The sequence below is a fragment of the Daphnia pulicaria genome, chromosome 1 (genome assembly GCF_021234035.1).
Source record: "Daphnia pulicaria isolate SC F1-1A chromosome 1, SC_F0-13Bv2, whole genome shotgun sequence".
Classification (NCBI taxonomy): Eukaryota; Metazoa; Arthropoda; class Branchiopoda; order Diplostraca; family Daphniidae; genus Daphnia; species Daphnia pulicaria.
Window position 1 is genome coordinate 37,919,785 of NC_060913.1, and position 22,924 is coordinate 37,942,708.

A 22,924-nucleotide genomic window follows, 5' to 3' on the forward strand; every position below is an offset into this window, starting at 1 on the left:
CTTTAATCTTAACTAATTATTGTTTTGTAAAACTAAACACAAGAAACAAATCAAATATTTGATGCATCACCTTTAGCACATAGGTTGATCAAAATACTAGTTTATTGGTTAGAACCTGATTTTAGCATTCCATCGTGATTTTAGTCGACAAATAGACTGCGACCTCTTTTTTTTTCTACAGCTTGAAATTTTAGTATGGCTTATGTGAGATATTTAGGAAAACCACAATAAAATCCAAAAACTAAAAACTCCCATAAAGATGCTCCCGATGGCGTCAACTGCTCACCTCAATCTCGCACTTTACCACCCTACATTCCGTATTTACGCACACGTCCCCAGCATTTTACCCAAAACAAGTAATGAACTTTTTACGGAGAAAATTCGACGCCATGTAATTTTACACGCCTAACCTAACTGATTATCACAACACGAAAAAGTGAAAACCGTTAACGGAGATATGATGCCACAACTTTTCAACGAACGGGAACACGACTTGGTGTTTGGGGCCCAATAATCCTGCCAAGAGATAAATGGATGTGCTGATAACATGTAAGTTGCTTCCATTACGTTTGGCAAAAATGAAATACTAAGTTGTAGTATAATAAATTAGCCTTCCTGCGTTTAGTCTTCGTTTAATGTAGAAGCGCGTTTCGAAAAATTACTTTCCAGTTTCCGGTCTCCATGCATGTTATGCAAATATGTACAGCTTTGTACAGGCCTGGTACCACTATTCCAATCTGGTGAGAACTTTCTATTCAGTGAACTTTAAAAAGTAATAATGAAGATATGTTAATGGGTCACTGTGCATGATGAATATTTGAACGCCCACATCCTAAAAGACGTCAACGCCTAAGAAAGATTTCCCTCAAACTTCCGCGGTAAACAAGACTGAGCGTGGATAATTTCGGCCGGAAGGGTCTTTATTTTAAATCGTGGAAAAATAAAGCTGAAACGAACAAATAAAAATCGTCAAGTCTTAATAATGGAACCCGGATGGAAACCCTGGGTGGAGTCTGGATATATGCGTTGGAACCGGAGAATTGCCTTGCGGGTACAACAAAGATTTCATTCAAATTCGGCCTGCTCTCTAAAGGATATTGCAGTCTTTCTTTGAACGTTAGTGTAGTACAAAGCAATGATTTTGTGCTCTCAACATCAGTTGTTCATTTTTCTTGTTTTCGTTCTCCCACAGCGGCTCGTCCAGCTTCACTCGATTGAGCGTAAGTTAAAACAGCCTTTGATTCTTTTTATTATCATTATTTTGATTTGTAAGAAATTTTATGCACAGCAAATTTGTTTTACATGTCATTCATTATATTTCGACTTTGTACAAGCGCATGTTATGCATCCAACATTTTCTGCGCAACTGTTTATCTTATTTATCAGTTAATAACATTAACCTTTCCGTAAAAACAACATCGAGTGTAGTAGCAGCAGTGTGTGAATAATGAGTTTGATAATAGAGTCAATGCCTGTAAAATAGGACGGCGAACGAAACTTAGAATTCCGGTTGTTTGACCTATACGAAAACATTTGATTGTCTGTAGATGGGCGCTCAACCCTAGACGTCGAGGAATGGAGAAACAAAAGCGAAAATAGTCATACGGGATATGGTGAACGGGGTCATTCCGTCAGCTCACGTTTTGTAGACCCGCGCTTCGAATGGGGACGTTCAGCGCACGCTGACCCCTTTCGATCGTTTAAAGCTCAAACCTATCCCGTCAACAAGAAAGAAAAATACTATAGTAGTCAAAGTCCACCGAAATCGTCCCACAGGCCAATTAGTAATCAAAATATTCCACCGTTTGGCTATCCAATCTCCAGCAACTTCCCCCAGTTTTCGTGTAACAACGTCATCATTCCGAGCCTTTTGTTTTACTTGAAAAGTCCGTTTTATCCGCAACCCTACCGTGAAAATACCTTCTGCCGCTACGTCATCAAAAAGGCGTTCAATGTTTGCTCGTTGGAGTTGGATTTTCGCGATTTTTACTTGGAACCCACTGTGGATTGTTCCAAGGACTGGCTTCTCATCGGCGATCGCAAGTATTGTGGATTTCATCGCCCACGTAAAGGTATGAGATTACTTTGGCTTCTATGGCGATAGAAACTTCATTCGATTAAAATTTGACACTATTGCAATTTTCAGTCATCATTTCGCTCAACTATCTCCATAAGGATCAGGATTTCGTGATCGAGTTTCGTTCAGATTCCTTCCTTCAGTTTCATGGATTCTACATCGTCGGCCGACAACTTCCTTGTCAACCCATTCCGCCTCAAATTCGCTATGTGGCGAATCCGCCGATTCCTCCATTGCGAACTCACGTAACACCGCCGTTTCCACGCCCAGCCCATCCTACTGGACCATCTGGTCCTTTATTGCCACCGACCGATGTGGTTAAACGCCCAAAAATAGAAACTCCTTTAACGCCGTTGCTCAATAAAGTCCCGTCCATCCCAAACACGCCAAGACCTCATCCACCATATCCTCCACCAACGTACCCCCCTCAGCCGCCCATTATTCCACCTGTGCCAACATTCACGCCTACCTCTACCACACCATCATCCACTTTGTGCGACCTTACATTGACTACACCGCAAGGCCAATTTCAATCAACCAACTATCCAGAAAATTACGGGCCCAATCTTTCATGTGAACTGAGGTATTTTGGACGGCGAGACTTATTTTTTATGTTAACTGAAAGTATCTAATTCGACTTCTTCTCTTCGCCATAGATTTGTACCGTCCAACAAAAGCTTCTGCGTACTCGAACTGCATTTCCAGGATTTTTACTTGGAAGAAAGTAAAGGGTGCTTCAAAGACGCTCTGATTATCGGTGGCAATCGGTATTGCGGTACCTCGTTGACGGATCAAAGACGTAAAAATTTTTTCTATTAATTATTTAGCGCTTAAATTTTGACGTTTATTATTTATTTTTTTTTTATTTGTTTATTTTAATAGTGAGGATCACTTTCGTCTCGGGATCGTCCATCAGCCTGCAGTTTGTAACTGATTCAAATGGAAGCTTCCGGGGATTTGATGGGCGATATAGGATGATGGCATGTGAAGAATTTTCAACTACCGAACCTCCCAACACAACACCACCAGGTGTCACTTGTGATCGTGTCTTTAGCGAACTAGAGAACACAGTCACAAGCGTTAACTATCCGTTGCCTTACTTGAAGAATCTCGATTGCATCTACACGGTCGTCAAATTGTCACCAGTAAGATCGTAATTTCTATTTATAGGAAATCACCGAAACCTAACATTGAATAAATGTAGGCTAACCGTTAATCATGTATTTTGTTACAGGTTATTGAGCAACTACTCATTTCCTTTATAGCCTTCGACTTGCAAAACAGCACAGATTGCTCCAACGATTATTTGGAAATCAGCGCCGAGAGATACTGCGGCGTCCAAACTGGATTGGTTTTACGAGTGCCGTTCGTGGGAGCCGATCCATTTGAAATTCGTTTCCACTCGGATGGAGCCGTCCAACAAACAGGCTTTAAATTAAGCGTTGTTCTAATTGATCGACAAGTTAAAACTGCTCGTGAGTTCATTTCATTCTTTCATTTACTTAATATTTAAAAGTTTGCGATACAAAAGATCAACGGTTAACGATATAAGATGCTGAACTAATTAAAAAATTTTGTTTGATTTTTTTGTTGTCCTTGTTGCGTACCCAAGTAGACGATTTATTATTTAAGAAAATTAATTTTTGTATATTTATGGTCCTCTAAAGTATAATTTTATAGAAAAATCTTTAGAATAAATTTGAAGCTCTAAAAAAATATAATGTTATAATCAGGAAATTATTTCTTATTTAGCTCCGGCTCCGTCTACTTCACCATCGAGTTATCTTTGTCAAACGAAAATCTTCAGCGAATCCAGCTTCCTGATCATTTCTCCGCAATTCCCTCTTCTCTACTTGCCTGGTCAGGACTGTAACTACAATGTCATCCGAAGATCGCAAGTATATAAAATAAATGACGATAATCGTGTAGTATTGCAATAGAAAGTGAATGCTGCTATATAGGGCCTATTGTGTATTTCTAGGATGTCTGCGGGCTTCAACTAAAATTTATTTTCTTCTCGCTTCCTGGAACGATTAACACCATTTGCGAAGAAGATTATCTAGAAATAGAAAACTACCGATTTTGTGGAGATTTGTCGGGACAAACGAGCAGTATGAGTGATTTTTCCTCCTTTATTTATAACCTCGTAAAGGATCGCTTTTCGATGGACTATCAGTATTTTAATGATTGAAAATTTCCAATTTATCCCGAACAGGAAAAATTCCATTTTTGAGCTCCCAAGTTTCGATTGTCTTTCACTCTGATTCGGTCGACAATGAAGCGCAAGGCTTTTCTATTCAGGTCGTCCAGCTTACCGACTGCACTACGACTGTGACGGAGATAACAGCGCTCCCAATCAGAGTTGAAGATTCGTCTTGTAAAATTCCTCTTTTAACTAACGAGGTTGTCAACTCGACTGAGATAGAATCGCGGCAAAATCAAGAGTGTGTGTACATCATAAATCAAGAAGAAGGTAAGAATTTTACAGATATAAAATTAGCTATTTTTTAGGTCAAGCGACGATAATTTTCGCTCCATGGCTTTTTTAGAATTGTTTTCGTTTCGAATAAGGTTCTAATAATAATGTTGTAATGCTTCACACTAATTTTTATTATTCACTTTTGAATTTTCCGATCTGTAGACGCCTGTGGCGTTCAACTCCATTTTAAGGAATTTTACATTACACCCTCGATAAATTGTAGTGAGAATTACATCGAGGTTGACAACAGGCACTTTTGTGGTCAGCAATTGAACAACATGAAAAGTAAGTCCTTGGAACATTTTGAAACAAACAAATAAATAAATGAAAATTTATTTTTCCGTTGATTAGTTGATGTCAGATTCCATGTCGACGGTCAGCCAATATATTTACCATTTCGTATTACGCAACAGCAAAAATTTTTGTGGAACTTGAGCACTTCCTCAATTAGCTGCGAAAAGATACAGAGAAAGCAATGCAGTTCAACAATATGGTCTTCGGAAAGCACATTTAAATACAGTGCGTTGTCAAGCTCAGAGAGAACTGAATGCGATTTTGTTATTCGAAGGTAAGTGTTTATTCGTTCAACCGAAAATGGTTCTAATTTTGTCTTTAGCTGAGGAATAGTTTTTCAAAAAGTGCTGTGCACCACATATTGACATTTGTTCTAATTTATAATTTTTAGTGCTTAATAATTTTAACTTTTGCTGCCTAGTCGACTGTTATGTAAAAGTTTCCAACAACCCTTTAATTTTACTCTACAGATGGAGCCGTCGAATGTGTGGATTACAATTGGATTTTTTTAATTTCGATATCACCGATGAAACTAATTGTGAATCAAACTACCTTGATGTTGGCGGGAAACAACTATGTGGAAATATGACAGGTCGCAAGAGTAAGTAAATATATAATACAAAAATGTATACCGACATTATTGAAACAGTGCTGAAATTCTGATTATAACTTATTCCTTGTCGATGTAGCATCGTACGAGTTTTCGCCGTCGGAAGAGATGGTTTCCCTGAAACTGGTCCACACCAATAATGTCGATTTAGAAATCAGAGTCAATCAAATTCAATGTCGTTAGATTATTACACACGATTACACACACCGTTTTTTGTAAAGTAAATATCTGAAATAAAAGAAGATTTTATAGATGCACGCACTGTTGTTACAATAATACAGAAATAACCTACCAGTTGCAAAAAAAAAAAAAAATGAAAGACCTGTATAACTGTAAATGTTTTCGATTTTGTTTCCCCAAGACAAAATTAAATGGGATTATTTATGCCAGATGGAGCAGTTACACATCCTGCGTTGCGCATTCTCCGCAAATGCGAAAATCTCATTTGTGTCCAAGCTGGTGTGTCGCCTACAGCGTCTTATGGGAAAACCAACTTCTCCTCGGTAAAAAAATTGTTTTCTTATCTATGACTCTGATTTTCCCCCCTTTTCTTCCTAACAGTTAATACTTTATTCATTTCTCTATTACCACATTTTTATTTCTATCCCCAATTTAATCTGGTTAATTTTTAATTAATTTTTGTTTGTGACTGGATTTTTTGTTCGTCTCCTGTAGCAGACGTTTCTAGACAGAATCGACCACGCTACGAACGAAATTCTTCTGCTACAGGAGACGAACAAAAAAACCAGTCACAAACAAAAATTAATTAAAAATTAACCAGATGGAATTGGGGATAAAAATAAAAATTAGGTAATAGAGAAATGAATAAAGTATTCACTGTTAGGAAGAAAAGGGGGGAAATCAAAGTTATAGGTAAGAAAACAACTGTTTTAACGGGAAGAAGTTGGTTTTCCCATAAGACGCTGTAGGCGACACACACCAGCTTGGACACAAATGAGATTTTCGCATTTGCGGAGAATGCGCAACGCAGGATGTGTAACTGCTCCATTCTGTTTTATGGCGCGCAGGTTCGAAATTGAAAATTAAAGCAAAAAAAAATTTTGTCAATACGAATAACAAACTTTTATCATAAAACAGTCAAGCGAAGTTATAAATCAATCGAAGCACAAATCAAACTGAATCGCCACATAGAATCTCGAAGGCTGACACCCAGTTGTGTTTTGGCGGCTATTTTTTAAACTTGTTTTTTTTACAGTACTTGAAATGTGGTTCCCTTTTCAGAGAAATCTACCGAAATAGTGGGCGTCGGAAAAGACAAAAGCCTTCTAGCATGATACGGGTTTCATTCAGAACGAATGAGCACTGCTGCCCATATTATTACAATCAATACTCGACTAGCCTCCCAGGGAGTTTTTGAAACAATAAGATGAGCGTTATACCCTTCGTCTTCAGAGTAGTTTCGAAGAGGCAATTTATCATTTGTTTCTTTTTTATAGGATCCCGAACAGAAAACTGAAATCGATGAAGCAAATTTACCAACATGATTTTCAGTTTGAGCATATATAGTGATCTTTTCCCGCTTTTCCCCTGACGAATTTTAAATTTTCCCGGCCGTTATTACTTATTAGACAAATCAGAGTTATATGGATGCAACATGTAAGTAACCGATGCAATTACGATGATCGGGGTTAATAAGTGGAATAAAGTAGTATTTCGGCTTTATTCCTGCGATTGACGTCGATGTTTGCCACTTATAGGTAAACCTCGTTGAACTTTAAAAACTGTACGACATCTTCAATTCAAAATAAGTTAGGTGTTGAATAATGTGAAATGTGCAGTGTAAATAAAAGTGAAATTAAATAATAATTTTGACCATCAACCAAGAGCATTTGTGGGATGAAATCCATTTATTGATATCGAGAAAAGAATCCATCACGAATTTAGAGTTAGAGATACACGAATAAGACAACAATTAAACAAAAGAATTTTGCGGCAAAAAAAAGTAAAAAAGAAAAGAAAACGCTACTTCAAATCTTCACACACCTTACGGCAATCGCAGAGTTTTTCAAACAGAAGAAATTCTCCATCTCCTTGTCCTAGGTTCTGAATTTTCACGAAAGGACAGGATTTGTACCCCTTTTCTTCACATCTCGGTGATTTACTCCGAAACAGGTACAAAGTACTCACAAACCTGATGAAATGATCACTTTTTCCGCGTCTTCATCTGTCGATGGGTTGTGAATAACTCTCTGGAACAACGAGGAGGACGCCTAGGTTGAAGTCAAATTCAATGACCGGAACAACTGCATCGGACGTGACGTGTAGCTGATGCTCGAGCCCTTCGCCCGTGCAATAAATCTCTGCTGTGGAATGGTCTTTATCAACGACATCCATCTGAGTTACTTGCTGTTTTGTAACGACCAAACACGAGAGCTTGAGTGCAGTGTTCTGTCGAATAAAGAAAAATGTTAATTCATTTTGTAATCGAATACGAATAAGGTGTACAAAAGAATACGAATAACGAATAAAAAGGGGGTTTTACTCGAGAATAACGAATAATTTCGAATAATGAATAAAATTTCGTTAAATATTCGAAATTGTATTCGAATTCATGAAATTGTGAGCTACAACGAATAAAAATAACGAATACAAATAAAGAAAATTTTAATTTGACGAATAACGAATATATATACGATTTTTTTCGTTATTCTATTCGAAAGTTACACTGTCGATAAGTGACCTTAATTTTTTGGCACCCATAACATTAGCTCTTGGATTGAGCCCATTGACAAGGGCAATGAAAGCTGGATCATCGACGGTGTTCAGTGGAAGGGCTTTCGTTATTATGAAGTTCATAATCAAAGCATCAATTTTACTCTGTTCCAATTTAGATAGCTTAGATGGGGCCTTTGATGACGGAAAATTCAGGAGAGATTGACGAACAGCTACTCTTTCCTTTCTGGCAGCAGCCGCCTTGGATGACACAGTCACACTATCTCTAGCTTGGTTTCTTTCCTTCTTCTTCTTATAATCAGCATAAAAGTCTGGGTGCTTCTAAAATATTTAAAAAATTGTAAAGTAGAATTAGGATAAATTCTAAAATTGATCAAGATGAGCTTACAGCAAATTGAAAGTTAGCATCATTACCTTGATATGCCTCATCCAATTGGTTGTTGATCGAACCTGTCCACTGCATGTCTGAAAACACTTTTTACAATTCCCCTTTATGTTGTCATTATCTTTCGGCTTTGATTGCAAAAGCTCTGGAGTAAAAGTAAAGAAGGAAAAGCAGGTACGGTTATACCAGCAGCTACCTTCAGCCTCGACATCTTTACAGTGCCGGTCCACTTATGCGACCACTTGGTGCAGCGGTCGTATAATTGGATGGTCGCATAACCGGCCAAATGAATTAGTAGTATGTAGAAGGTGATGACTGAATCTTAGTAACACTTTGCTTAAGGAAAACAAATTGTTACCACTGACGAAATTCATCTTTGTTCGAAAAAGTCCAACCCTTTTTCAATAATGAAGGTCAACGATGATTTAAAAACAAAATACCTTGAAGTGGATTAAAATAATTCAAGTCGCGGCATGTTTATCGACAGAAAAATTTGAACTAGGGGAATCTCGCGCCAGAAAGTGGTGCAAGCAAAAGGGTGGTCGTATACCTGGATTGGTCGTATGGGCAGGCGGTCTGATAAGTGGACCAGCACTGTATCTTTATCACCAGTCTTTCCAATATGAAATCCAGCTTGATCACTTTTCTTATGGCTGTTCTCTTATCTTCACTATTTGACTCTAATGTAAAAGAAATATCACTGCCGTTAGACCTTTGTCTTTCCGTGCTAATATTAAGAGCAACATTCTCATCGTAATCATGTTCTTTGGACATGCTGACATATGAATGACTCCTTGTGCCTAAACAGGGTTGAAGACGTTAAAGAAAGACAAATTTGAGTCATGCAGTTTGCAAGCAGCAGAAACTTACTCGGCCAAATAAATTTTTTCGGTGCCAATTTGCAATTTGAAATGTCAACACGCAGACTACCTATGAGCACATTAAAAACAGCAGACTAAAAATTCTCGGCATTATAGAGTTGGCTAACGTCCGAAGTTGCCAGTTCGCTGAAATTGTGAAAAATCGATTGGACACGTAAAAGTAAAATGTCTTGCATGGCGGCTTATGGAGTTTCGCCCGTTTTAGTTTTAGTTTTTAATTTTCCCATTTAAGTTGTCTTCAGTTGCTATTCTTAATTAGATAAATACGTTCCTTAGTTATCAGGTAATCTTTTAAGATTTATTTCCCCTCGATAGTCATTTTAGTTTATTTATTATAATTTTTTTGTAACCGTCCCTACCGTGTTTACGAAAAAATATCACCATTTCCTGCCCCAAGGGAAGAATGGAAAGAAGAGACGAAGGAAGAAACTAAGAGGGGACAAAGGGGGTGGCGCGGGGTTCTATTTCCTCGGGGCAGGATATTGTCCTTGAAAACCAAATGCCTTTTACTTAACAAGCGATCCACGAATCAAGTAGACCAAAATCCCGGAGCGGCTTTCCTGATCTAAATCCGGAAAAGGCATTAAAAATCTAAAAAAAATATAGCCATGTTCGTCTTCGCACGCCAGATTTACCTGCGTTTGCAGAATGACGATTTCCCCCCCCCCCCCCGTTTAGGAGTTATTTAGCTCTAAAGTTTGGTTTTTTTGAATTTTGTCAGAAAGTGGGGGGGCTTTGACATCCATTTTCGAAAAAGTGGGGGAGCTAGGGAAAAAACTAATTTTTTGAAAAGGTTTATTGCAATCTCAACCACCAAAATCCAAAAGGAATTTCCTTTCCGGATTTTATTGGTTGAGATATTACCAATTTAGTGAAAGGATTATTTAGCTAGTTTCCCTCCCTGGCTTGCAGCCATTTTTTCGTACGGTCCGCTGCGCTCCTGGCGGAAGCCAGCAGAAGGTCTTATATATCGGCCTTCACATTAGACCCATTGCATTTATACAGGCCTTCATATATAGTGAACCCAGATTTCTTATTGGCCGATGTCATTCTGCAAACGCAGGTAAATCCGGCGTGCGAAGACGAACATGGCTATATTTTTTTTAGATTTTTAATGCCTTTTCCGGATTTAGATCAGGAAAGCCGCTCCGGGATTTTGGTCTACTTGATTCGTGGATCGCTTGTTAAAAATTTATAATTACCGCACACTTGGTAATTTGTGCCAACTTGCATGACCGAGGATTGTTTTTGCTTTTTAAGCATTTAAAATAAAATTAATTACATAATATGATTTAAAGAAATATTGACTTTAATTAAAGATAGAAAAGCAAGCTTATCAGCTCGCCGAATGGATAGTCGTAAGCCAGTTGAAAACTGTCTTAAATGACAAATTCGGGGCCTATTTTTATTAAAAAAAATTTTTTTCGCGAAATTTTTACTTGTAAGAGTCATGGCTAAAAATCAATCGGTCAAAACAATATTTTATTCTTAAGTCGCGTTTATATTTTTATATAAATTATATTATTAAATTATATTTCTTCTTTTCCCATGTCATTTGAATAAAAAATTATACGAAAAATATAGAGAAAGCTAAAAACTAATGAAGCCATTCTGCTTTTAATGATTCTTTATCCAATGCTAGTTGCTTATAGCCAGGATAGGTCTTTTCTTGAAAATTCTACTGAAGGTTTATAAATACTGAGCTAAATTTAGTGAAAGAAAATTCGATAAAATAAGATTTATATTACCTTCCTTGGGTGTAATGGTTAGTACTTGAATTGTACCTGTAAGATGTGCGAGGGCTTGACTAGGTCATGGGACCACACACTTGGTAATGTGTGCCAACTTGCATGACTGAGGATTGTTTTTGCTTTTTAAGCATTTCAAATAAAATTAATTACATTTGTTTTTATTTAAAGAAATATTGACTTTTATAAATAATCGTTCGGTAACTTAACCCACTTTGATTACATCTAGAAAAGTGGTTCAAATCTTGGCATGAATAAACATTTTTGTTATTTCAATCTCCAATTTTAATTTATATTTTTATTTTTATGTGATAAAAATAAGCATCCAATTTGATTTTTTTCTTTTCCCATGTCATTTGAACAAAAAATTATACGAAAAATATAGAGAAAACTAGAAACTAATGAAGCCATTCTGCTTTTAATGATTTTTTATCCAATGCTAGTTGCTTATAGCCAGGATAGGTCTTTTCTTGAAAATTCCACCGAAGATTTTTAAATACTGAGCTCTTCTTCCTTTCCCAGGAAATCTCCTTATGCAAAGTCAATCAAGATGGACTTGCCCTGTCTTGAATGACTGTATGTGCGAATTACAGCAAGTAATCCGCTAAATAATGAGGAAAACAAACAATAAATAAATAATTTGATTGGATCTGTTAAAACTCGCACAGAAAAAAAATTGCGTTTAGAACAGAAATGTTTTTATTAAATTTACAAAATCATGTACATTATATTTTCCAACTTCATAAAACTTCCTTAAAAATAATAATAAAAAAAAGTCTAACTTCTTTTATTAAGTATTGAACAGCTGGCTTACGGCACCGTAGCACAAGGCACCAGGCACAAGGCTCCAGCTACTCGGTCAACTGTTCCTCCTATGTAAGCGAATTTTTTGTCATTATATATGCGTATTTTATCAGTTTAATAGACAAAAGGGTTGACTGTGGGAGCAGCCGTTGTGATAGGAGTAATATTTTTTTTATTTTTTTATTTTCTGATTAAAAATTGGGGGGTGAAGAAATATTTATTCGAGTCGACAACCCCTCGAATCGCTGGCGGGATAGGTAGGATAGTCTGACGATAGTTCAGTCCTTTCTTCGACATTCCACTATTTAAAAATGGTTCCGCATGTTGTTTTATGTCACATTTAAAACTACTCTTCATCTCATTTAGCCTATTTAATCAAATTATATGCATAGAACTAATTTCAAATGGTATTTTACCTCTTCCGCAGCAAATGCAGCGACGCTGCAAGCGGCCAGCAATAATAAAAGGCCGTAGCGGAACATTTTGTAGATTTCTATCTCGATTGAATACTACAAAAGGATTGTGATAGCTTAGAGGATTTAAGCCGTCTTATATACCCATCATTTATGAACACGTAATTCTGGTCTAAATTGATTGCCTGTGGCCAAGCAATAAAGGGGAAACAAAATTTTCTTTGAAAGTGAATTTGGCTGACGTCTGTGTAAAACCCAATCTAACCTCACATCTGGATGCGGTAATATTACTCACAGTTTTAAAGCGTTGGTAACACGAATCTTGCTTAGTCATGCCGGTATTTTGCTGAGTCATGAAAGACCAGCAACGAGTTTCATGACCCATTATTCATTGGCCTTATACCTGTTTTCGTGTGGTTGGTGCGGTATTTATTCCACAAATAAACGCAAAACAAATATGTCATCGTCTCACATTATTTGGCAGCGCCAGGTTAATATGAATTCAAATTGAAGTTTCAATAGCGGCGAAAATTATATTTTAAAAAAAGCAAAATAATTCAAGAAAAGCGACTTACTACGTAATATTATTAGAAATTGTCACATTGGTGACTCCGCACGGTTTCTTTGTGGAGAAAAAAAATTAACTAAGCAAATGTCCTTTTGAATATTCCAAAGAAATTTCGGAACCATGGTCTCCTCACGCCATCCTCGCCAACTAGGAGCTCGACAGAATCATGGAATATGGCACCGTCCTCATCACAATCAAGATGAAGATTAATCTACTTCAATCTGGCTAGAAATAGGTTACATGATTAGTAATTACTATCCCACAACTCCACAAGGCCCCAACAGCCCTAGGAGGTTTGTTGGAATAACCGCAGATGTCTATCGGAAGGTTTGAACTTCAGGGCAAGGTGCAGTAGTATTATTGGTTTTTAAATTACGCAATGACCCGTATCATATTGTAGTATGATATATTTTCTTTTTGTATCTGCTCTGAAACTGAATGCCCTCTACACAATCACTCATCCAACTTGTCAGTCGGTGGGATAAACTAGCTGAATTTTACCACATTTTGCCACATTTTACCACATTTTACCTCATGCCCATTTGTTTATACACATCATGTTTTGACATATTTACATTTTCATGTGACACAGTTGAGATAAAAACGACTGCATGGCTTGGATGGCCATACCCAACTATAAAATAGCCATCTGCATAGTTGTTTGACAGCAGTTTTTCTAAAAAAGCCCTTGCACGCAACATGTCTCTCATCAAGTCATTCGCTCTTTTTGCCTTGGTGGCTCTTGCCACTGGTAAGGTCGTCAGCCGAGAAGGTAATTATTTTTGGCATGATAAAACAATTATTTTAAGTTTTTCTTTATTATATATATTATAACGGCATTATTTTGTGGTTGATTTTTGAAAAATGTAGTTTGCGGTAATGTTTATCAAACTGGCACTGGAGGAAGCATTATTTCACCCAACTATCCAACTGGCTACAAAACTGATGAATCTTGCGGATGGTTTTTGACTGCTGAAAATGGAAATAGAATTGCCGTCGTCATCCACCATCTGGATACCGAAGCTGGTCAGTTTAAGCTCCAATGACTATTTCTGTGAAAAAACAAAACAAAAAGAAACAGGCTTCAACGAATAAGATTTATTATTGAATGCAACGCAAAGGTTACGATGTTCTGACAATCCGTGATGGTGTTACTGAAGAGTCACCCGTCCTGGTTGAACTTTCTGACCTAGTCGACAACTTGACCGTTCTGTCCACTCAACCTTCCATTTTCGTCGGCTTTACCTCTGATTCCAACATCTGCTTTCGTGGATTCAACGCAAGTTGGACTCAAGTCAACCCATAAGCCGTAAGTATTGTAGGATTTTGCATATATATTGTCGATCAGAAAATGACAAACTATTGCACTGATTTCCAGAACTTGGAACTTTTTGGCCTGTAAACTACACCTGTCATCAGTTGTAACTTGAGCGTTTGTAGAACTACGTAGTTAGGCGCGAACTATACGTGGTAATAGAAACGTTTGGGTATAAAATATGATGATAACTAGTTAGTTGTGCCAGTGTGTATTGCCTTTCAAGAGACGAGTTTCTGACTTGCTGTTGACTGTTCTTCTTCTTTTGTTGTCATTTGGGTATGTTCACACTTCTTTAAACCAATACACCATTCTGCATTTGGGAAATCGCCTCATCGCCTCCTGGCATTTCACTTTTATTAATTGTTAGAAGTGTAGAGTGCTTTCCTAAAATATTTGTGAAGGTATTAAACCTCTAAACAAGCGTTAAAAAAACGATAACGAAATAAACGTATTAACATGGTAGAAGAGGGGATGGTATGTTCACGCACCAGAATTTTCCCATAAAGCTAGATCCTCGGCTTTTCAGGGTTTTATTTCAAAGTCCTTGGCCCTGGTAAATTGTGCTGCCACCTAGTGTAGCGTTACTGAATCCTGTTTTCTTGAATTGTGCTTCCAAAATGGTTTTATTATCGGCAATTCTAGCCAAGCTGGAAGAGCGTCGAGCACCCATGTGAGACGACGAAGGTTCAAATAAACAGTCATATTTTTTTTCCTTTTTTCTATATTTTTAAAGCGAAATTGATAGAATACCTAGATTCTGTAAAAAAATTCGAGTTTTTCACATTTTTTTTACAAAATCCTAAATGGTTTTCTTTCGCTAGGACATAAAAAAAAACGTGTTCAGATATAGTTCTGGAGAAAATCCGCTTGGTGTCACTCCATATACCGGGGAAACCTGGGATCAAGCCTTACGGGAAAATTCTAGCGCGTGAACATACCACCCCCTCTTCTACCATGGTATTAACGAGCCTCGTTATTGACTTTTTTTTTAATAACGAAAGATTTTTGTAATTAACGTAACAAAGTTGCTGTTTCTTTTCGTTACACACCTAGTAGATGAATTTCGTACTACGTTGCGCTCTCTGGAGTCTGGAAATGGAAATGGGAATCATGTTCGATTAAATGTTGCTGATTGTTGTCTGCGTCATTCCCGCGTGGTCTTCCGGAGTTTCGGCATGAAGGAGAAAAGGAGGAGACGTTGCTCCCATAAGGCCCTGCAGAAATTTTTGAGGCGATGATGATATCTGCCTCGGGTAGAATTTTAGTTCCTTTTTCTGCCACCAGAGGCGGAAGAGTTGTGAAGTCTGTGAAAATTTGGGCTTTCGATGGTTCCTATCGTTACGGACTTTTTCTCTGCTAGACTGCGTCAACCCGTAACGATAGCAACCAGCTTATCAGTTGGTAGGCTTATCAGTTTATTGAACAAACTCGGTGAAACACGTAAGTAAATGGTAAGAAAAAATTGGATAACTTTTCTTCACTTCGGAAAAACTGAGTAGAAAACAAAGTTCATCTATGTAGCACTTCTCTGTTGGAAAATGATTCTGCTTACATACTTAATTATTGGGCCCCCGAGTGCTTACAAGTCTGTTGCAAGGGCCGATCCACTCATTCTTGTTAAAACTAGAAACTGATTTTTTTGTTTTATGACAGTATCTTTAAAGTATTTTCTAGTACATTAGATTTATTCACATGTATATTTCAAAAGAAATTAAATTAACTTTTAATTAGGAAAATGAAAAAAATATCGTGAAAATCAAAAGTCAAACTCAAAGTGAGTCACATTTTGTCCAACGGCAAAACTTTGAAATTACGTCAAACGGTTAAATGTCGAATGCTATTAGGTAGATGGTGCCGATTTTTAGCAAGTTGTGTACGGGAATGTAATCGGTAAAAGTAGTCGCTGCAATAGGGCTGTGGCCCAGGCCATGAAAACCCGGGCCACTGCCTGGGCTAAAGAAAAGAAACCCCATAAAATATCAACCCATCGAGGCATTTTTTTACGGGGCGGGTGACGGGTTCAACCACCGACCGCCAACCGCCAACCCGAGTGGTGGCGCCATCTAGTAGTCACATAGAGAAGGTCGTTATTCAAATGCCTGCGGCCTCAAGAAAGACCAAAAATATTGCCGCCAAATGCTCTACGAGAATTTCGTAGCATAAAAAGTAGTATAAGTGGTAGAAAACGGCGTTCAGGGGTGTTCAAAAAACATCATTGACGTGTCACTGTTGGAAGAAGAAGATAATTAAGAAATTTAGGGTCACCATGGGTCATAAAAAAATACCGTCCGGGCCACGGCCCGGGTAAAAATCGGGTCAAACTATTTTTTGTACAAACTTTAAAAAATTCCATAAATTTCACCTACCTCCTCTAAAAGGTAGGACTGATTTCCTGTTCAGCGTTTCACTTATTCATTCACTTAAGAGCTCGGTTTTCCAAAGGCACTTAAAAGTTGTTACATTTGTCGGATTTCTTCTCATTGTCCATAAAGAATTTTCCCATCCTTATTTAAATGATTATTTCCCCAATTAAAATCGGTGTGGGGAATGCTGGATGACTTTAATAGCAAAACAGGTGGAAAATGATTGTGAATTGCAGACGTCATCGTTCTTATGCAATCGAATCGGGTTGATGCGCTGCTACCCGTAATAGCTCGACTGCTACCTGTTTTGGATACAAGTTGGACGGACGAAGACGACCTTGAAGAGACAATGCCACCACATCTCTGCCATGCTTTTTTCGTTGCATCTCCCTTTCATTTTTTATTTGATTGTATTGATCAAGATTTAATAGTCTTCTCTACCTTTTATTTCGAGGGAAGGGGGGTGATTGGTGTATATCTCAAATTACAATCTCTCTGAGATTAGATTCTTGCGTGTGTGGTAATGAAAATCCATCTTCCCCAATTTTGTTGCGGTCCATAGTCGGTAGCTAGGAGTCAATGTGAACTGGACATGGATGGTCGGAGTTGAGAAATTTTCCTAAACCGATGCGATTGGAAACACACGAATCATCAAAATATTGAATCTATATTCGTAATTGCACAACCATTCCCCTCCCGAGTTTCGGCCAGTTGCTCGGCGTTGGTTCCATCACTGGACTTGATGAGTCTGAATTCTTTTTAGGCTTTGCTGAACGCTTGGTTGATGGATTCTTGACTGATGCAGGTTTATCTAGATAAATCAAATATAAAATCAATTATAGCAGGTGCTTGTGCCAATCGAAGGGGGAAAAGAAACTGCCCGTTGACAGTTGTTTGATTCTTATTTTCTCATTTTTTGTTCCATACCTGTTGCCTTTGGGCAAGAGGAGAGCGTATTTGGGTCCGGCGAGTGCTGTTCAAAAGCTTCGTCGGGAGAACAACAACAACCATCGTCGTCGTCGTAGCCGCCTTTCCACTCCCGTAATCCATTTCCAGCAGATATACCGTCCCTAGCCGCTTCAGTGTGTCTTATTCCGTTGTGCCTACTCGCATGAAAAAGGCTCGTCGTCGTCTTTTGAAAAGAGACGGCCCATTCAACTTGGCACAAAGTGTCTTTCCCAAAATTTTATAACATCAAACAAGACAAAGGGGAAATGTTGGACGGCGTCAATCCCTGATTATTTTTTCCCATCTCACTGTGTACATCTAAATCCTCATTTCAACTTTATTTTCTTTGTGTATCGTGTTGTTGTCCCTCAGGTGGCGTCCGTGTAACACCTCTCATTAACGAGGTGTGTTCAGAAAATGAGGCCTTTTCACCCTGCCAAAACGAAGGGCGAATTTTCGATTGAAGAAAAAAGAACTTGACTAAAAAAGGCAGTAAATAATTTTTTTTTGAACGAGCTCGACTCAAAAGTTTTTTTGTGTGCGCGCGTTCGATCATCATGTTGAGGAAGAGCACCAAAAATCGAACAGCCCGCGAGGCAACAAAAAAAAACAGAAAAAGGAGTGGATATTAGTCAAATACAAATCAAGATCAATGTTGACTATGACGCATAGTTCTTTTGTTTTTTTCCCGCCTTGAGCGCGGGACTTTTTATATTACGGACGGCGCATTGTCGATCGCCTTTTGTGTGATGACGAAAGAATTTTTTTGGGGAAAAGGTTAGACGTCATCGCATGACTGCACAGTGGCGGTTTGCTACTTTAAAAAATGTACTTGTTTGTGCAAATCTACTTAAAGAGCTATTTGGGTACTTAATACAAGTAGGCCTCAAATCTTAACACTTGATTGCAATTATCTACTTATATTTTTTAAGTAAGTACGTTCTTAAGAAAAACGGTCTTAGTGTACCTGAAGCTGAATCTCAAATCTATACTTAAAAATACACATAATATTTTTTATGGAATAGTCTACTGCTGCATTCCATATATAGGAATCGTTATTATAATGACGTACAAACAAAGAGAGTCAAAGATCAATGCAATCAAGTCAAGTTTATTCAAACGGGAATACAGGCATATTTATAGCTGTAAGTTCATTTTATCCAAAAATGCAAAATAAGACTTTAAAAACTTAGACACACAATCGGGCGTTTTTTTGTTTCTAGACGAGAGCGAGTTTTTCTTGCCCAATTCGTCGTCTCTAAAGCAGTGGACTCTTTTTACTATACCGGTGAAAGCCCTTTAAACACAAATCGTCTACAACTTTTAAAATTCCATATAGGGCAGGGAAGCAAATGTCCAATGTATAATATATCGATAAGATATTCAGCAATATAACGAAATATTGCTCTCGATGCCCTCAACTGTATAGGAGACGCCGCTACCAGCCTATAATCATCGTCTTGATGGCTTTGTTGCTGTCTAAGAAAAGAATATTGTGAGGACTGGCATTATCTGCTCGGGTGTTAGGGACGACGCCGCCAACCTGGAAGTATTGCATAAAATAAGGTTATTGGCCATTAAATATAAGTTGTGAAAGACAAACAGTACCCTTTCAATAGCGAAGAGTGGCGGGTCATGCCGTGTCCCTTTTTTAGTAGAGGCCAGATTGTTGACGTGTACAATAATTTCGAGATCCAAGAGTTCAGAATAGTCCTCACGTATGTTCTCAGTCGTCAAAAATAGCCGCAAATGCAAGAGATGATTATTAAGTCTAGAAGTAAAAACTGGTGGTATTGCCCAATGATTCCTCTCGAAGTCATGCAATACCTAAGTAAAAAGGTAAGTCAATGCTTGGCCCATATAATAATACTGATATGTATAATTGCCGCCTGAAAACTTTTGTACTCGGGAAGTGTTCTTATAATGTCATCACATTTGAGGGTATTAGCGTGTACAAATGTTCGCCTCAAAGCAAAATCCTTGTATTCTTTGCTGGCTTCAGCAATCGACGTGGCGGTTTCCTCGTTTTCTTCCGGTGGTTGTAGGCCTATAGCGTTAGACGCGCGGCGGGGTTGAGCTAAAGAGGAAGAATTCTTACTGTAGTTGCGCTTATTTTGAAGATTTTTCACAATCTTCTGCTTGATGCCATACTATAAATCAAAACATGCAAAATCTAAATTTTCCAAGAAAGATCCTCTCTATTTATTTACCGCATTGTAGCTTACCCATTTTGTTGATGGAATCTTCACGTCATAGCTGCGGTCAGCTACCTCTGGATGATCATCAACTATCATGCGGCAATATTCGTCGAACATTGTAGGGGTCGGATTGGGACATATTTCATACGAATTCCTGCCGAAATAGTTCACCAGGCACACCATCTTCGAGACTATGCGTTTTTGTTCTTTAGCGTCCTGGAGTCACATCGAGTTTAGGCAGAGTCAAACGCAGCAGTGGAACATCTTTATCGGAGAGCAACACAGTAGATTACATAACGCAAACATCACGGACAAACTGTCTCCGACCGTTGGAGTGCTTTTGTGGGAATTGTCGTCTTCCGAGACACCGCCTTGCGGTGAAGAAACGCCGAGAGTACGATGACGAGCGGCCTCTAAAAATATATTGGGAAGACCATTAAGCAAATGTCTCTAATACCTTGTAACATAATAAAAATAATTTTTCCGAATATATTATACTTGCCTCTAGGTGTAGAGTTTTTCTTCAGCTTAGCGATTATGTTTTTTTCCTTGTTCTTCAAAATCACGTTCGACTCGCATTCCACATCACTTCCAAACTAAAAATCATGGTAATAAATGAGAATATCTTAAACTTTGGTATTACTATTTCCTCCCAAATCCTCAAATGACTTGTGTTTCAGCATTTGATGCAGTATATTCTTTCTCAGATATGGAATATCGGAATACGATTGCGTTGAAATAAGAGGTAGTTGAATACCTTTATTTCTCCTATTTCCCTCGCCATAACTTACTTTCACTTTTTTATTAAAATCCATAGTGAAATCAAGAATAACCGGAACAACAACCAACTGTGGGAGCATAAGGCGCAAAACTGTGTAATGTGTAAAGCTTTGAAGCTTACCAGATGTCTCTCCGTCGCTTTTGCAAGCATTCTTTGTTCAAAAAAAGGTGACCATTACCTCCACCCTATCTACATTTCCCGAGATTTTTCTAAATTTTTTTTCTAAGGTAAAAAAAGCCGTAAGTCTTGTACATTTTCTTTACCCTGCCAGACTTGTCCTTCACAGTCTTATCAAAGGAAAAGTTTTCTGAAAAGTTTTCAGGGGGGGTAGAGGGGTGGCGTATTTAATTCTAGAAATAAAATTGCCAAAAAGTTGTAAGGCTTCTCTTGTCACTGTAACATAGTTGTGCGTGTAAGGTATTTCAGTGTGTGTATTGAAACAAATGGCAGTTTAGGTTACAAATGAATAACATCGTGAGGTAGATCAAATTATGCGTTTCATTTTTTTGTGTTCTTCCGCAATGTACGGCGTCTCTTGCTAAACCCCCTCTTTCAGCAGAGTAACTCTTGGTGGACAGGACCCCAAGAGACAAGACGGATGCATGTAGCATAGCAAGTAGGGATAAGGCGAAACCCAGTGTAATCCTCCATTGCTAAAATAAAAAATGTTACACGTATAAATGCCAAAATGTATTACTAAGTATAAGTGAACCAACCTGAAGGAGTCCAAATACCATCTCATGTGCACACATTTTCCACCCCAATATCCTTTCAGCCCTAACTCTCTCTTCAAATATGAGAGTACTTCATGTTTGAAATAGTGTTCCTTGGTAACGACGATGACGATGTCGACATTTTTACTGCTTATTAGTCAAAGACGTAAGTAAATTTTTTAGTACACATTTAATCCTTTCATTATTTACCTGAACGTAGATGAGACCAGCATCCCTCTTGATTTGGCCTCATCGTTTAATGTGCGTAAAGTTTCTTTGTCAACAGCATAGGGCAAAAAAAAATTACCTCAATCATTTCAGTGTTAATTTTGGTTATCCCTAGCAGCACTCTAAATTTTACGGTTGTAACGCGCAGAATATTTCTAGCAGACAATTTTTAGCCACAGTTTCTGTAAGTACTTACATACTTAATTTTTAACTTGCACGATTTATGTTGTGGCTGTAAAATATTTTATTTTGCAGTAGACTTTGTATTGTTTTGTTGATAAGAAAAAAATATTTCATATTGTTGAGGTACATGTATGGTTGTGAATGGGGAAAGTTTTCTTCCTCGCGCTCGTAGCAGGCGTCGTCGTATAACACCCACACCGTAAAGTGCAATGATTTCCCAAAGGGCAATTTAGTGTTCCATGTGCGATAATCAAATAACTGAGATATCACAAATTTGTTTCTGGCACATTGTAGAATATCATAGTGCAACAAAACCGTTTTTTACTCTGTGTTCTGTTGATTCATGCAACAATCGAGCATTCACCGTGTATTCTACCTTCCGTCGTCATTGGTATTTGTGTCATCATAATCGAGGACGAAATCCACCTGTCCAAAATCATGGTATATTTAGTTTAATACATCAACTACGAAGCTATATTGCCTGACACTTGAATACGGTGATTATGTGATTATTATGCATCGTGTGACTTGAATATTTTTTTCTTATAGAACTGCTGGACGTAGATTTGAGCTGTGAAACTGATTCAGGTAAGAATGATGCTGTTGCACTACAACCAGCAAATGAAGATGAAGAAGTTTCCGTGACAGATGCAACTATAACTCAACCGGCTATTTCAAAAGATATCTTCACGGCTGGTTTTCTTCTTGCCCTCAGGCATCAGCATTTTCTAAGCTTTGAAACTCTTGCCTTCGTCCAGAAATATTGACGAGATTTTCGCGATGCGGTTAATAGAATTTGAAGTAACTTATATAGTCTTGCACTAGCTTTGTGCCACATTTACTACTGACAACGCAATTGTAAACTTTTTTTATCTACTTATTCAACATAAATTGGCTTTGTTGATACCTTCGTCAACGAGAAGTAAACCTGAATATAAACAGGCCATGGCGGAAATCAAGGCTCCAATCTACCAAACACGCAACCATATGGAGCAATGCTGGGCACGAAACTTTCCTACAACTCTTCAGCTTTGTGTTTCGCTCGGTTCCTGTTTCGCGGAGTATCACTGGAAGTGCATCGCAGATGGCACATTACAAATTGGACACAATCAAGATAAAGGTTACATCATTCCATTTTTAAATCACTCCAACAATTGTTCGTTAAGTCCGTTAAGTCTGTGTACGATGCCACCCTCAACAGCTTTGAACGTATTAAAGTAACTGAAGACACAGGAGTCT

General features: G+C 38.0%; 3 protein-coding genes and 1 long non-coding RNA gene across 5 annotated transcripts; 2 read left to right on the plus strand and 2 right to left on the minus strand.

Moving 5' to 3' along the window:
* Positions 1–44: 44 nt before the first annotated feature.
* On the plus strand, positions 45–5,688 carry LOC124325308 (cubilin-like). Its single transcript, XM_046784418.1, has 16 exons — positions 45–549; positions 626–740; positions 840–1,116; positions 1,193–1,220; positions 1,548–2,072; positions 2,147–2,660; positions 2,734–2,876; positions 2,960–3,222; positions 3,312–3,552; positions 3,830–3,975; positions 4,059–4,188; positions 4,293–4,550; positions 4,719–4,841; positions 4,908–5,124; positions 5,321–5,451; positions 5,540–5,688. The coding sequence occupies exons 3-16, from the start codon at positions 994–996 to the stop codon at positions 5,641–5,643; spliced, it is 2,946 nt and encodes a 981-aa protein (XP_046640374.1). The 5' UTR covers positions 45–549; positions 626–740; positions 840–993; the 3' UTR covers positions 5,644–5,688.
* LOC124325340 lies at positions 5,362–5,845 on the minus strand. The gene is made up of 2 exons (XR_006915420.1): positions 5,753–5,845; positions 5,362–5,688 (listed from the first exon to the last, which is right to left on the minus strand). It is a non-coding gene; the product is annotated as an uncharacterized LOC124325340 (long non-coding RNA).
* A 1,464-nt stretch (positions 5,846–7,309) lies between these two features.
* LOC124320825 lies at positions 7,310–8,749 on the minus strand. Of its 2 annotated transcripts, none has more exons than XM_046783723.1 (3): positions 8,569–8,749; positions 8,298–8,475; positions 7,310–7,869 (listed from the first exon to the last, which is right to left on the minus strand). In XM_046783723.1, exons 1-3 carry the CDS (start codon positions 8,581–8,583, stop codon positions 7,802–7,804), a joined length of 261 nt encoding a protein of 86 aa, XP_046639679.1. In that variant the 5' UTR covers positions 8,584–8,749; the 3' UTR covers positions 7,310–7,801. The 2 variants fall into 2 exon arrangements, with proteins under 2 accessions (XP_046639679.1, XP_046639676.1); XM_046783720.1 differs by having other exon boundaries at positions 8,162–8,475.
* Positions 8,750–13,588: 4,839 nt separating this feature from the next.
* LOC124321204 (bone morphogenetic protein 1-like) lies at positions 13,589–14,595 on the plus strand. The gene is made up of 4 exons (XM_046784106.1): positions 13,589–13,725; positions 13,824–13,979; positions 14,075–14,262; positions 14,332–14,595. The coding sequence occupies exons 1-3, from the start codon at positions 13,653–13,655 to the stop codon at positions 14,257–14,259; spliced, it is 414 nt and encodes a 137-aa protein (XP_046640062.1). The 5' UTR covers positions 13,589–13,652; the 3' UTR covers positions 14,260–14,262; positions 14,332–14,595.
* Positions 14,596–22,924: the final 8,329 nt, after the last annotated feature.

What these genes read in the sequence shown, in the direction of transcription:
- LOC124325308 (XM_046784418.1), top strand. Translation starts at nt 994, where the DNA reads ATGGAAACCCTGGGTGGAGTCTGGATATATGCGTTGGAACCGGAGAAT. An exon ending in ATTGCAGTCTTTCTTTGAAC is followed by an intron (nt 1,117 to 1,192) that starts GTTAGTGTAGTA and finishes GTTCTCCCACAG; the next exon opens with CGGCTCGTCCAGCTTCACTC. An exon ending in CATCATAAATCAAGAAGAAG is followed by an intron (nt 4,551 to 4,718) that starts GTAAGAATTTTA and finishes TCCGATCTGTAG; the next exon opens with ACGCCTGTGGCGTTCAACTC.
- LOC124320825 (XM_046783720.1), bottom strand. An exon ending in ATGGGTGCCAAAAAATTAAG is followed by an intron (nt 7,870 to 8,161) that starts GTCACTTATCGA and finishes TTTATTCGACAG; the next exon opens with AACACTGCACTCAAGCTCTC.
- LOC124321204 (XM_046784106.1), top strand. Translation starts at nt 13,653, where the DNA reads ATGTCTCTCATCAAGTCATTCGCTCTTTTTGCCTTGGTGGCTCTTGCC. An exon ending in TAAGGTCGTCAGCCGAGAAG is followed by an intron (nt 13,726 to 13,823) that starts GTAATTATTTTT and finishes TGAAAAATGTAG; the next exon opens with TTTGCGGTAATGTTTATCAA. An exon ending in CCATCTGGATACCGAAGCTG is followed by an intron (nt 13,980 to 14,074) that starts GTCAGTTTAAGC and finishes TGCAACGCAAAG; the next exon opens with GTTACGATGTTCTGACAATC.